Source organism: Monodelphis domestica, chromosome 8 (assembly GCF_027887165.1).
Source record: "Monodelphis domestica isolate mMonDom1 chromosome 8, mMonDom1.pri, whole genome shotgun sequence".
In the NCBI taxonomy this organism is placed as follows: domain Eukaryota; kingdom Metazoa; phylum Chordata; class Mammalia; order Didelphimorphia; family Didelphidae; genus Monodelphis; species Monodelphis domestica.
Genome location: NC_077234.1, coordinates 9,662,074 through 9,675,949, shown reverse-complemented (window position 1 = coordinate 9,675,949; position 13,876 = coordinate 9,662,074). Strand labels below are relative to the sequence as shown.

The 13,876-nt window shown below is 63.1% G+C and overlaps 1 protein-coding gene and 1 long non-coding RNA gene across 6 annotated transcripts in view; one reads left to right on the top strand and one right to left on the bottom strand.

The window, feature by feature from the left end:
- The window catches only part of BCL6 (BCL6 transcription repressor), a 21,571-nt gene extending 7,695 nt beyond the window's left edge, over nucleotides 1-13,876 (bottom strand). Inside the window, exons 1-5 of one of the 5 annotated variants that reach the window (XM_056807464.1) lie at nucleotides 13,799-13,876; nucleotides 3,547-3,585; nucleotides 3,039-3,210; nucleotides 1,866-2,087; nucleotides 771-1,757 (exon numbers count right to left, since the gene is read on the bottom strand). In XM_056807464.1, coding sequence (XP_056663442.1) covers nucleotides 771-1,757; nucleotides 1,866-2,087; nucleotides 3,039-3,199 — 1,370 coding nt within the window. In that variant the 5' untranslated portion in view covers nucleotides 3,200-3,210; nucleotides 3,547-3,585; nucleotides 13,799-13,876. Of the gene's footprint in view, nucleotides 1-770; nucleotides 1,758-1,865; nucleotides 2,088-3,038; nucleotides 3,211-3,546; nucleotides 5,221-5,472; nucleotides 5,575-5,612; nucleotides 5,713-13,798 lie in introns of those variants that run through there. The other 4 variants (XM_056807468.1, XM_056807467.1, XM_056807466.1 and 1 more) reach the window with 4 other exon arrangements.
- LOC107649917 (uncharacterized) lies at nucleotides 6,997-11,118 on the top strand. The gene is made up of 2 exons (XR_008914002.1): nucleotides 6,997-8,778; nucleotides 9,364-11,118. It is a non-coding gene; the product is annotated as an uncharacterized LOC107649917 (long non-coding RNA).

Here is a 13,876-nt window from a genome sequence, read left to right as displayed (position 1 = left end):
AATCCTTGCTAGACTGGATGCCTCCCGAGCTGGGCAGGCCCTTCCCTGGGCTAGGCTGGCCACACTCTGAGAGAGGGCCCAGAGACCAGGGGTCCAAGGGGTCTGGGGGGTCTGGGGGTCCAGAGGTCGGGAGTCCAGGGGGTCCAGGGGGTCCAGGGGTCCTGGGGGTCCAGGGGGCCCAGAGGCCGGGGATCCAGGAGGTCTGGGGGGTCTGGGGGTCTGGGGGCCCAGAGGCTGGGGATTGGGGGTCCAGGGGTCCAGGGGTCCAGGGGGTCCAGGGGTCTGGGGGCCTGGGGGTCCTGGGGTCCAGGGGGCCCAGAGGCCGGGGGTCCAGGGGGTCTGGGGGCCCAGAGGCTGGGGATCGGGGGTCTGGGGGTCCAGGGGGTCCGGGGGTCTGGGGGCCTGGGGAGCCCGGGGCCGGGGGGCCCAGAGGCCGGGGGTCCAGGGGGTCCAGGGGGTCCAGGGGGTCCAGGGGTCCTGGGGGTCCAGGGGGCCCGGAGGCCGGGGATCCAGGAGGTCTGGGGGGTCTGGGGGTCTGGGGGCCCAGAGGCTGGGGATTGGGGGTCCAGGGGTCCAGGGGGTCCAGGGGGTCCAGGGGTCTGGGGGCCTGGGGGTCCTGGGGTCCAGGGGGCCCAGAGGCCGGGGGTCCAGGGGGTCTGGGGGCCCAGAGGCTGGGGATCGGGGGTCCGGGGGTCCCGGGGTCCAGGAGGGCCGAGGCCCCGGGCCTGAGCAGGCTCTCAGGCCAGGAGCCCCCGGGGCGGCCCGCGTACCTGGTGACGATGTTGTTGAGCCGGCTGGCCTGCGAGATGGCCGCGTCCTCGGCGCCGGCGCCCAGCTTGGCGGGCGAGCGGAGGTTGAGGTTCTCGGGCTCCAGCGGCTGCTGGCAGGTGGACGTGGGCACGTAGGCGCGCGGCGACAGGCGGCCCAGCTCGGCCTGCTCGGGCCCGTCGGCCTTGGCGCTCTGGTTCAGGGAGTTGAGCACGATGAACTTGTACTTCTTCCAGTTGCAGGCCTTGGGGTCGCTGCCGGGGCTCTTGGCGGGGGGCGAGCCGGCCCCCTGCAGGATGCAGGCGTTCTTGCTGCTGCTCGACTCGGTGGGCGAGTTGGGCTGGCAGTCGGACTTCTGGGGGCTCTGCGGGCTCACCAGGCCCTTGCGGTGCAGGGGCGCGCTGGGGGGCTCGAAGTGCAGGCTGATCTCGTCCTCGGACGACGTCCGCTCCTCCTCCTTGCCGGGCTTGTCGCAGGCCGCGAAGTAGGTGGCGCCGCGGGCGGACGGCGCGGCCGGCTTGGGGCCCGCCTCGCTGCCGCCGTAGTGCGCCTCGCTGCGCCCCTCCTCCGGGGCGGCCTCCTTCGGGGAGTAGATGCTGCCGTGGCACATGTTGGCCGACACCTCCATGACGGCGCGGCTGTAGTCGGCCAGCGGCCGGGGGCCGTCGCAGGGGGGCCCGCGCTCCTTGGGGTACGGGGCGGCGCGCGGCAGGTCGGCCATGGGCACGCGCACGTCCCGCAGCTCCTCGTCGAAGAAGCCGTTCACCGGCAGGTGGCCGTACACGGGGTAGGAGGCCGGCGCCGCGCTCAGCCCGTTGTAGAGGCCGGGCCCGAAGGCTCGGCCGTCGCACAGCGGCCCGCTCCGCAGGGGGCCGCCGCTCTCGGCCACCTCGCGGCTCCGGTAGGCCATGACCTCCTGGGGCAGCAGCATCCGGCCGGCCAGATACTCGTCCCGGGGAGGCTTCAGGGCGGACACCATCTCCGCCTCGCTGCGAGACAAGGGACGGGCGGTCACGCCGACGCAGCCGCCATCACCCCCGCCGCGTTCTGCCCCCAGCCCGAAGCGGGGCCCGCGGGGGGGGGAGGGGGGGGCTCACCTGGCCTTGATGAACTTCCGGCACGTGTCCACCACGTGCTCCATCTGCAGGTACATGGCCGTGGCCATCACCGCCATGATGTTGCCCTCGCGCAGGTTCAGGCGGGACGTGTACATGAAGTCCAGCAGGATGCAGAAGCCCTCGGGGTTGATCTCGGGGTCCAGGTTGATCACACTCAGGTTGCACTTCAGCTGGTCCGTGAAGATGCTGTAGAAGAGGCCGCTGCCGGCAGAGAGACAGGAAATGGGGCTCTGCGCTCGGGGGGGCTTCCAAGGGCAGCCCACAGCCAGGGCCCCCCTGCCCCGCCCTCCCCGTACAGGGGCAGGCTGAGCCGCCGGGGAGCCCGAAGAGCTGGGGCTCCGTGACGCTGCGGGCCGCCCCCACCCCCTCTGGTTCCCAGGACCCCCGACAGCGCTCTGTCAGCCCCCTGCTGCCCGCCGCCAGCCCCTGCCCAGCCCCTGCCCAGCCCCTGCTGCCCGCTGCCAGCCCCTGCCCAGCCCACCGCCCAGCCCCTGCCCAGCCCACCGCCCAGCCCCTGCCCAGCCCACCGCCCAGCCCCTGCCCAGCCCACCGCCCAGCCCCCTGCTGCCCGCTGCCAGCCCCTGCCCAGCCCCCTGCTGCCCGCCGCCAGCCCCTGCCCAGCCCCTGCCCAGCCCCTGCCCAGCCCCTGCCCAGCCCCCTGCTGCCCGCCGCCAGCCCCTGCCCGCCGCCAGCCCCTGCCCAGCCCCCTGCCGCCCGCCACCAGCCCCTGCCCGCCGCCAGCCCCTGCCCAGCCCCCTGCCGCCCGCCACCAGCCCCTGCCCGCCGCCAGCCCCTGCCCAGCCCCTGCCCAGCCCCTGCCCAGCCCCCTGCTGCCCGCCCCCAGCCCCCTGCTGCCCGCCCCCAGCCCCTGCCCAGCCCCCTGCTGCCTGCCACCAGCCCCTGCCCAGCTCACCGCCCAGCCCCTGCCCAGCCCCTGCCCAGCCCACCGCCCAGCCCCTGCCCAGCCCCTGCCCAGCCCCTGCCCAGCCCCCTGCTGCCCGCCGCCAGCCCCTGCCCAGCCCCTGCCCAACCCCTGCCCAGCCCCTGCTGCCCGCCGCCAGCCCCTGCCCAGCCCCTGCTGCCCGCCGCCAGCCCCTGCCCAGCCCCTGCCCAGCCCCTGCCCAGCCCCTGCCCGCCGCTCAGCGCCCTCACCTGCAGGCCATGAGGACGGTCTTGTGGGCCCGGAACTGCTCCCGGTTCACCACGATGACCACATCGGTCAGGATATCTCGGCTCCGAAGGCGATTCAGGTTGAGAAGGACGTCGCTGGCGTGGCGGGTGAACTGGATGCAGCTGTCTGCCGGCGAGGCCATGTTGTCGCCACCTGCCAGAAGAGGGGCCGGTGAGGAGCGCCCGCCCCAGGGCCCCAAGCAAGGCTGCTCCTCTCGGGGCTTCTGTTCGGAGCTGCCCCGGGGGTTCCAGACCATCTTCCCGGACGCCCTTCACCCCCCGCTCCCCGGCATGCCTCGGGCTTCCTCGTGAGCCCCTGGAGCCTGCGGGTCACCCAGGGCCGCCTGTCGCAGGTCCCGGACCCGCGAGCACCTGTTTCCCGCGCCACCAAAGGCAGGAAAGAAGGGGGGCTCCCCTCCCCCCAGGAAGTCATTGAGCAGCCACGAAGCGAGGGCCCACGAGCCCCCCACGGACCAGGAAAGCCACTTACCCAAAGCCCCAATTCACAGTCCAAGACTTCTTCTAAAACCTGTGGGAGGAGAAAAGGGAGCTGATGGGGGCCGTCGCCCTTGGGCGCGCGTGTGGCTCGCTGGCCCGTGCAGGCTGGGGAGGGCTGTCCTCCGGCTAGTGATGTGTGAGGTGGGCTGCGGGCGCTCACGCCGGGCCCTTCCTTACCCCGTGCTCTGAGCTCCCCAGGGGAGAACCCGCAGGCCGGACCGCGCGGAGCCAGAAAGCACCATCCGCTCCGGATCCTCGGAAGCCAAGCAGGCGAGGCCAAGCAGGGCAAGCACAAGCCCGTCCCTTCGGAGACGAGGCCGCAGAGGCCCGGAGTAGAGAGTGGCTGGAGCGGCGGGCAGCAGCCCTGCCCCAGGCGCCCTCACCGCAGGAACACTGACCATTCGGAGGCACAAAGAGCTTCCAAGCCCCGGCGCAAGCACCAAGCGCTCCCCCATCCTCTGGAGACTCCGGGACCGGGATGGGTGGTCCAGGGGATTACCAGAACCTGCCGGCCCGGCCCGCCCTGGCCCAACGGCTCCACACCAAGGATTTCAGATGGGCCACCTACGGGCTCCACACAGGGGGCTAGTCCAGGGGAGACCACGGAGCCCTCCTGCTTAGAGCAGCTTCTGCTGGCTAGAGGGGCCCTTTCAAGAGGGAGATAGCGGGAGACTCGAGAAGGAAGGAAGGGAGTCAGCAGCTCGGCACCACAACCTTCTCTGAATAAAGCCGGCTTACGGGTTGTAGCAAACATGCCAATTTAATTAAATTCTTCTTCAAAATGTCACTGAACAGTAGACCAGGGAGGGATCAGAGCCTCCCAGATCCAGTACCAGAAGCAACCTCAGAGGAGCAACCTCCTGCTTTCACTGAGGACCCATGGGAACCCCAAGGGAGTTAAATGACTTGTCCAAGGTCACCCCACCCCCATCTTAGAGATAAAGAGGCTGACGCTGAAAACTTCTCCTCTTTGCCTAAAAGAAGTGAGTGAAGGTGGAGGGGGATTAGAACAAGACCTTTTAAATGAGTGAGAGAAGACCCAAAGGTCAGGCATCTTCCCCAGGGTTAAGTGAGCCTTCGGACCCTGCTCTCTCCCTCTGGGTCCTGCCCCGGTTTCAAAGTCCAGAAAGGCGGCTGGGGCAGAGAGAGGGCTTGGGATGCCTGAGAGCGCTTTGCCTCCTCACTCTGCCCAGGACTGGATGTTCTGGCCACCCTTTCCATCTCCCCGCCCAGGGTGGCAGCACCGCACGATGCCAAGTGCAAGTCCTAAATCCAGGGCTCTGCGTCCTCACGGACTCTATTGATAGGAATTTTGTCCCCTCGGCAGGAGATCCCAAAGCGCGGGGGAGTTTCTGCTGTTCCTTTTCCCCGTGTTGGTCCTCCCCCTCCCTGCTAAGAAGCACCTCTTCAGGTGGGTTTCCAGGAATGGAAAACGCTCCCAATCCCCTCCCCCCATGGTTAGGGGCTGCCAGGCTTGGGCCACTCCGTCTTTGAGGGTCCAGGTGGTTCGGGAAGGGGTGCGCTGCCGGCTGCTGCCAAGGACTCCGCTTTCCCGTCTCCTGATAGGCAGGAAGTGCCCAGTAAGAGTCCAAAGAGGCCCTAGGCAGAGAATTGGCCGCATCCTTTCTGCCCCCACCGCCCCGCGCCCCCGCGCCCGCGCCCGCGCACAAGTCCTTCTCCGGCTCCCTAGGGCTCCAAGACAGGGTTTTCAGGGATTCTCTTGCTGTAGCTCCCTCTGCTAGCCTGAGCCCCTCCCTGCGCTTCGCTCCCAGAGGTCACCAACGCCCCTTCTCTTTTGGAAGGCGAGCTGTGGCAGGAGCCCTTCAGTTCTATGACCCTTCCCGGAGGTCGGGACCGGATTTCCCCGCGGGGAAATGGAGGCCACCAAGACTCCCTAGTTCTCCCCGGGCCACAGTACCTGGCTGCCAGTCACCTCCCACCCCCAGGGCTCTGGCGGCTCAGCGGCAGCAGATCCTCGGAAGGAGCTGGGCTCCTGGGCCCTGATCCGCTCAGCCTGAAATCAAACTTTGCGTGCATTTTTTTTCCTCCCTCTTTTACCGCGTCAGGACAGTGGTGGGGGGCAGCCCGGGGAAAGTCACAGCCGCCTCATTCCCGGAATGGAGTCCATTGAAACTAGGCGGATTTCAGGGAACCCTCCCCGCCTATGGCTAGCTCCAAGCAGAAGTAACTTTCCAGGAAGTAGCCCGAGGTTAAGTCGTTAAGCTGGCTAAACCGGCAGCAGCGGGCAGCGGGCAGCGGGAGTCCAGGAGCCACGCGGCGCAACTGCTGCCCCCACCGTTAGTGGCTCCCTGGTCTCTGCGCCGCCCCCCTCCCCCCTGCCCCCTTCTCGATCTCTCTCTCCTCCGTCTTTGTCTCTTTCTCCCGTCTCTGTCTCTCTGGGTCTCGGTCCTGTGTGCCCCTGGCTCTCGGGCTCGTGGCTTTCCCTCCGGCCAGACTAGCCCCCAGGGAGGCCTCGGCCCTCCCGGGCGCCAGCCGATACATGTTCTTTCCCCAAAGGGAACGCAGGCGCTTCCTAACGGTTTTGTTCTTGCCTGAGCTGGGATCAGACCTATGGTTTCCCTGGATTCTTTCGGGCTGGGAGTGTGAGGTACAGGGATGGGATAGAGGGCGGAGAGTGAAATGGGAAGGAGTTGGGCTCAGAGGCGGATCTGGCCGCCTTAAATCCCCCTCCCCTTGGGATTCCGGTTCTAAGTAGCACCACAAAGGGCAGCAGGAACCACAGCAGGAGGGACCCCCAGCTGGCGGCCCTGGAGGGACCCTGAGCCAAAGGCTCCCCCTCCTACGTCTGCAAGAAGGTAACCCTGAATGACCGCGGCCCACCGCGTAAGGAACTTCGGGATCTGGAGGCTGATTTCCCCTAAATCCTGCCTCCACCTCCAATCTAGAGCAGGCCGGCAGAAAGGCTGGCGTCTGGTCAGTCAGTGCCACAGGCATTTGCGTTGCCATAGCTTTCAGGGTTATACAGTGTGAGGCAAGAGATGTTGCCCCCATTTTACAGACAGGCAAGTAAAACCCAGAAAGGCTGCCTGATTGGGCCTGCCCCAAATCATTCAGTGGACCAGGCTGGAAGCCGCTAAACCCCAGACTTTACAGCCTCCTTCAGACGCCCAGCTACCGAGGATCAAGCCTTTCACCTTCCGGCTGCATCCCTTCCCACCCCCGCCCCCGCCCCCCCGGGCGCCCTGCACCAACCCACTCCAAGACCTGAAAAGCCACGCCCAACCAGCCTGAGGCAGGACTTTGAGGAGAGGGACACAGCCATAGTGCTAATTGCCCCAAACTCCTCACCTGGGACCCAGAATCCGCAGAAGGAGTCCTGGGCCAGCCAGAGGAGAGGGGCGGGGCGGGGGCGGGGCGGGGGCGGGGCTTTTCCTCGGCCAGAGATGAAGTGTGAGGGCTAGAAATCGAGGGAGACTGAATGAACCCAAGACACAGCCCGGGTAGGAAAAAAGAAGCCGAGGGCTGCAAGGGCTCCAGGCTGGGAAGTGTAAGGGTAGCTGCCCGCTCTCTCCACAAGGGGCCGCTCTTCACCAGCAATTGACCTTTGCTCCTACACCCCCTTCTTTTGGAGCGAGAACCAGCACAGCTAGCCTTAAATCTGGACTCTTCCCCCCGGAAATGGTTTGGGCACGGACCAGGTTGGAGTTAATGGGGGGGGGGGGGGGAGGGTTGGAGAGCTGCTAAGCTTCTAGCCCAGCTCCATCGCGCTCCAAGATGCTACCTGCGGGAGGACTCTCTATGCCCTAGGCCGTCCCCATGGCCGCGGCACTTTTCTAGTAGGCTCCGTTATTCCCAAGTTCTGGACTAAAGTGCAGGCTTGCTTTGGTTGAGGCCAGGGAGGCGAGGAGCGCTCTTGGAGCTCTAGGGAGACGGGAGTCTCCCCAAGAGCTGGGGAGCATCTGAAAGGTTACCCATCTCGAACCCAGGGCCACTCAGTCCTGCCTCTCGGGTTGGACTACTGCAAGCTTCTAGGAAATCCCCTCAAAGAGAGGTAAGGGTCTCAGCAGCAGCTTCCTTCCCTTAGTCACGGGGGAGCCACAATCCCGTTTTCAGGCGCCTGAAGGAGGCACCATCTGGAGCAGCACAGCTTGGGCAGGGCAGGTTTCCTTCCAGTTGCTTTGCCGGCTATGTGAAAAGGTGAGGGGCATAGATTGTCCACTCCCCGCCCCCATTAAAATGCCGTTCAACGTTGGTAGTATTCATGGGAAGATGGAAATCAGGAACGGCACCAGGAAAGTGGCGAGTCAAGCTCGCCAGGGTTTCAAAGGGTCCGAGGCTTCATTTCCAAATAGAATACCAGAGAGAGCGTTTCTCCTCCCACAGCTCACTGCGCTAGCCAGCCAGCCCGAGCCCGAGCCGGTGAAATTGATCCGCTGCACCCGGAACTGAGGGAGGGGGTGGAAATTGACTCAGAACACGGCTGTCTGCTAACTCCATTCATTGGCCCTGGCCGGCTGATCACTAGTCTCTATACTACCCATCTGGCCCTAGCTGGTCCGTAGCCTACAACCGCTAAAATAGCCAACGAGGCCTGAAACACTGCTGGGAGCGCTTACACGCCATACACCTCTTTCTCTCAGCTGGCCCTCAAATGCACACTTCCCAGCTAAATTGACCGCTTGTTTCCCAGCATGCCTCCTTTGGGCACTGTCCATAGGAGGGGATTACAAGGGAATAAATAAAACAAAGGACAGCCAGAAATCCTGGAGACGTTTATCTTCCCCCTAAATTAAAAGGGGAATAGTTTATCCCTTTCCCTTAGAGGGGAAAATTTGGCCCCGTGTCCAGCACACAGGAGGTACTGTGTAAATGTGATTCTCCTTTCTTAGAAGTGGAGGGAGGGAGCAGTTGGGTGGCTCAGTGGATGGAGAGCCAGGCCCAGAGAGGGGAGGTCCTGGGTTCAAATCTGGCCTCAGACCCTTCCCAGCTGTGTGACCCTGGGCAAGTCACTTGACCCCCATTGCCTAGCCCTTACCACTCTTCTGCCTTGGAGCCAATATACAGTATTGACTCCAAGACAGAAGGGAAGGGTTTTTAAAAAAAGCGGAGGGAGCTGGGCGAGTAACTGGGGTCTTCATTTCTTCCACTGTTGCCCCTTCTTTGACACAGTTCCCCCATGTGGCCAATCTCAAGGACCTGGGTTAGGAATAACGGAGAACTTCCCGAGCAGCAAACTGCACTCGATTTGAGTTTGAGGACTGAGGTGACTTTGAAAGGACGTTTTCCTCTCTGGGCCTCAGTTTCTTGGTCGGGAAAAAAGGGGGAAGCTGAGCCCTCCCAGTCCTAAAGTCCGTGATGCACTGACAGCAAAGCGGTGGCCACCCCACAGCTTGGGGGTTGCGAAGGAGTTGAGGAAGGAGGGAGCTCCTGGGTCTCGTGGCTGGGGAGGGGGGGCTCTATTCCCTACTTGCGGCCCTCCAATGGACGCGCAAGACCGTATTAACTGAGATCCCTCCCTTCTCGAGGGGTTCTGCCCAGCTCCCCAGTTCGGAGAAAGGAGTTAGTTGCGCACGAACTCTTAACAACCACTAGATGGCAGACAAGCCTAAAGGATCTCCAGGGGGCGGGTGGGGGAGGGGAGGGGAAGCCGTGGGGGTAATCCAGACCCAGCTACGGTCCTGATTCGTCCTTTAAAGGGCTCGAACCTTGTTCGGTTGAGGGGAGGGGAGGGAAAGTGGGCTGTCTACGTTCCTGTCTAGTTAATTGGGAGTATTTGGAAGGGCGGAAGGAGAGGATCTCTGGTTAAGGAGATTCTCTCTCTCTCTCTCTCTTTCTCTCTCTCTCATAGTTTATTCAGCGGTGCCTGCTGGCACCCCGGTTTAAACGGGGAATCTCACTGGACCCCGAAAACGCAGCGCCTGGACAGCCATCACAGTTCTTCACATTCAGTCCTATCCGCTGTGTGTGTGTGTGTGGGGGGGGGTCGGAAAGAGGCAGTTCAGCTCCCGCTAGGAGATGAGGAAGGAGCACGCTGCTCCCCGGGAAGGTATTCCGGGCGGGAGCAACGGGCCGGCTTCCCCCCTGCAGGATCTGCCGGGCAAATGGCTCCGGCTCGCTGCGCCTTCATTCCCACCTGTTATTCCGCACCAGAAAACAGACACGCCTCCGCCAACTTTGGCCCCGGGTCCTTTCACCAGGCAAACCAGGGCCCAAACCAAGCAACCAACCGCTCTACCTGTCTAGTCCTGCCCGCTACTTAAGGAGGGGGGATGGGGGCAGCCACTCCTTTTTTCCACCAATCCTAATTACAGTTTAGCCAGCAAATCCATCCAAGAGAGTCTACCAAGGAGGAGGTCTAGCAAGGGAGGGGGAGAGGGCTCCCCGGCGGCGGCGGCCTCCTCCTCCTCGAGCCTGGGACCGTCTAGCTCACCGCGCGGGAGATCCACGGCCCAAAGGCGTTTTGGGCCAGTTGCCCTCCGTACCCCCTGCCATTCTCGAGGATTATTGCACAATCGCTCCCCCCAAGCTGAGCTGGGCTCCTTTTCCCAGGGCAAGGCTGCACTGACCGACCAGAAGAGGGCGCTGCTGGCCCGGCTACCGGGCCCAAACCGCTAAGTTTTCACAACAAAGTTGAGGCTGTGTGCGAGTGAGTGTGTGTAGCTGAGGTGGAGAGCGAGAGAAGGAAGGAAGGATTTTGACATCGAGCCTGGGCAATCATTTACTCAACCGAGTAACTGGAACCCTTCAAGGGGGGATCTAGCCTGGGGGTCACCACCTCGACCTGGCCTTGGCCTCTTCGCTTTCTCCCCTGCTGACCTCCGGGGCGTTCGGGACCTCTCGGGGGCACCGTCTAGCCCGCCTTGGGGAAGGGGGGAGGAGGAGGGAGTGGTTGCTGAGGGCCAATGAGAGACACCCATCGGCCCCTTGGCGGCCCTGCTCCCGAGTTGGGCACGATTTGATGCCCCCTGACTGCGCATTCCAACCACCAGTCGAGGCTGCTCGGGTGGGAGCCGCGGCAAGTCGGCCGGCCTCGGTTTCCAATAGCTAAAGTCTTCCAAATGGGGTGTCGGGAGCTTCTATTTATAAGTGGCGGGGGCGGGGGGGGGGTGGCGAGGGCAAACCTTTCTGGTCCACACCGAGCCGCCGGCTCTTTGGGCCCGAGGCCTCAGTTCCAGGGGCTTTTGCTAAGGGTCCGTCCCCAGCCCCAGTCCTAATCTCTCCCTTTCCACCTCCTCCTCCAGGCCCTTCCGGGAGCTGGCAGGCCGGGCTCGCCCCTGCCCAGAGCCCAACAAGTGTGGCTGCGGATCCGCGAGCCGGGCTCTGCGTGCCAAGGAAAGGAGAGCGGCCTGGCTGGTGCAGGCTAGACCCAGCCGGAGGCCCACGGCTGGAAAAGGGGCTTTCTTTCAACCTCACTCTGTGAGGAGAAGTCGGAGCGGGGTGGGGTGGGGTGGAAAAGCCAGGGGCGGCCCAGAGACCTCGGTCTGCGCTGCCTTTTCCTCCTTCCTTCCCTCAGCCTCTCGCCTTCTCGCCTGCCTGTCCGCCCCACTTTTCAGGCGGCGTAAGAGAGCTTGTTTACATTAAAAAAAAAAAAAAAAAGCCAAAACGTTTTCTTTCTCTTTACTAGGAATCCGCCGCGAGCTTCCCGGCCCGGGACCATAAACTAATTGAAAAATCCATAAAAGATTAAATCTGCTTCCTTGGGATTGGGGGAGGGGGGAGGAGGTGGAGGAGGGTGTGTGAAACTGACGGGAGAAGGCTGGGAGCTGCTCCCTCTCACACGCGCCACCGCCGCCGCCGCCCAAACACCCAGCCAGGGAGCGCCACAGGCTCGTGGGGGGAGGGGGGCCGGCCCCAGCTCCGAGCCTGCCCCCCTAAAGCCCGTCTCCCCCGTCTTCTAGGTGACGCGAGGAGCCCCGAGGTTGGAAGGGGGTCGAGAGCCCAGCCGCGCTAGCTCCGATCTACTTTTCGCAAGCCTAGTTCCATTTTCTAGCAGCTGCCGGGATAACGACGCGTGAAGCCTGCACACCACCAGCCTGGCTTCCCCACATTTCCCAGGCAGGAGAGCTCGCCTTGCTCCAGTCCAGAAAGACCCAGAAGCACACAGAGGAGACAGAAAGAGACAGCACAGACGCCAGGGCCAGGGGAAGAGGGGCGAGATAGGCACCTTCTTAAAAAGAGATTAAGGTAGAAACAGCAGAGAAAAGGGGAGCGGGGGGGGGGGGTGATCCAAGGGGAGAAAAGACCAAACACCTCGATGCCTGCACCGTTCGCTCCCTGGCGAACCCCCCCACCCCCCCTCCCGCGGCTGCCTTCCCGCAAGCCTGGTACCCTGCGGTGCCTATCTAGCTGGCTAGCTCTCTAGCCACAGGTTGCAACGATCACTAGCCTCGTAGCTAGTTTGGAGAAAAATTCCTGCATTGTCAGCCATCACTCGCTCGGGGCCCCGGCAAAGAGACCTCCGAGGGGTTTGCCCTCTCACTGTCCCGGGGTGTCCTGTATAAGACACAGAGGGACGTTCCCCCTCCCTCCCCCCCGCAGCCTAGAACTGTTAGTCTGGCCAGTCTGAGGCTGGGGTCGGCTTTGCTCAAGGCCGGGATTTTGGGGGCGGGGGTTCGCATCGTAGAAATGAATAAATAAATAAACCGATGCCGCCCCCCCCAATCCCCACCAAAACAGCCATAGGGAGAATCACGCAGAGCCCCAGACCCCGCACCATCCGCTACAGGCGGGATAAGTCCTCTCAGGCGCCCCAGCACCCGTAAAGGTGCTGCCAAGGCTCCAGGACCTTCCTTTCTCTCTCTCTCTCTCTCTCTCTCTCTCTCACACACACACACACACACGTCCATTCCACCGCAGGTGCAAAGGCTACCCCCCACTCTTTCCGGCTCCCTCCCCCCAGGGCCTGCCCCCCATCGAGCCCCTCTTGGGGGTTAAAGTACAGGGAATAGGCGCTGGGGGAGGTCGTCGGGTCTCTTTGAATGCAGTCTGACAAAAACTTTTAAAATGTCTGGATTCCTTTTTTTTTTTTTTATGCCAGAAAAGCCCCCAAAGAAAAAGGGAAAACACCCAAGTAAAAAACCAAAACAAAAAGCCTTCGTTTCTCTTTAAAAAAAAGAGCCCGGCCATGAAAGGAAATCGACACGACACTTCATCTGGGTGCATGACAAAACCAAAGGAGTTTGCTTGCACATTTTTTCCCCCAAATCTCGGCTCTGCCCGGTGTCACTTAATCTAATCTCCACGGCTGAGGCTGGTGGAAGGGAGCCAGGCAGCCTAGGCAGGCAGGGAGGGAGGAGGGCGCAGGCAGCCCGAGCCAGCAGCTCTCCTTCCTGAGTTACGGAGAAGGGAGAGAAGGCAGGAAGAGGAGAGAGAAAGGGAGAGGGAGAGGGAGAGAGAGAGGGAAGGAGGGACCAGGAAAGGGGGCAGGGAGCCGCGCGGGCCAGGGAGGGAGGAAGGCGGCCCGAGAGCCTGCGGAAGGGAGAGGGAGCCAGGGAGAAAGAGGGCAGTTCGCTGCAGACCAAAATCAAAGGGGGAAGGGGAGGGATGGAGGGAGATCAGAGCCCCGTGCAAAAAGCCACACAAATCCAGGAACACCACAAGCCCCGAGGAAACAGGCAGCAGCAGCAGCGGAACGGCAGCCCAGCGCGTACTCTCTGCCCGGCTCGTGGCAGACACCCTACAAACAGACAGTCACAAATCACCCCCAAAACAACACCTCGTCCTCTCTACTCTCACCTCCCCGCCAGCCCCCCTACTGAGCTCTGGCCTCTCCTCGCCTATCCCCCACCGCTTCTGCAAAGACCAAAACAACAGGGGGAGGGGGAGCGGAAAAACCACCCGAGCCGCTCGGGGAGCAAAAGCAAACCGAAATCAATAAATAGATAAAGGGGGGGAATCGATCCAACCCCGTCCTAGAGCGGGCGAGGAACGGGACTAAGCGTCTGCATTTATTTTAACACCTGACAAAGAAGAAATCCACATATATTTATATATCAATAAATATACATCGAGGAGAACTTGGAGCCAAAGCATTTGGCAGGAGCAAACACAACGAGAAAACAAAAACAAAAACAAAAGGCATTAATTAGAGGGGCAGATCAGAACGCTCAGAGCGGCAGCGGCGAAGGCGGCGGCGGCGGCAGCGGCGGCGGCGGCGGGGCACCCGCGGCGGCAGCGGCAGCGGCGGCGGCAGCAGCACCGGCGGTACCGGCAGCGGCAGCAGCGGCAGCGGCGGCGGCGGCGGCGGCAGCAGGAGTAGCAGCGGCAGCGGCAGCAATAATCACCTGGTCTCCGGGCTTTCCTAGAAACTCCTTGCATCACCACTTCTAAGAACCCCAGTTCTAAGAATCAACAGAGCTCAA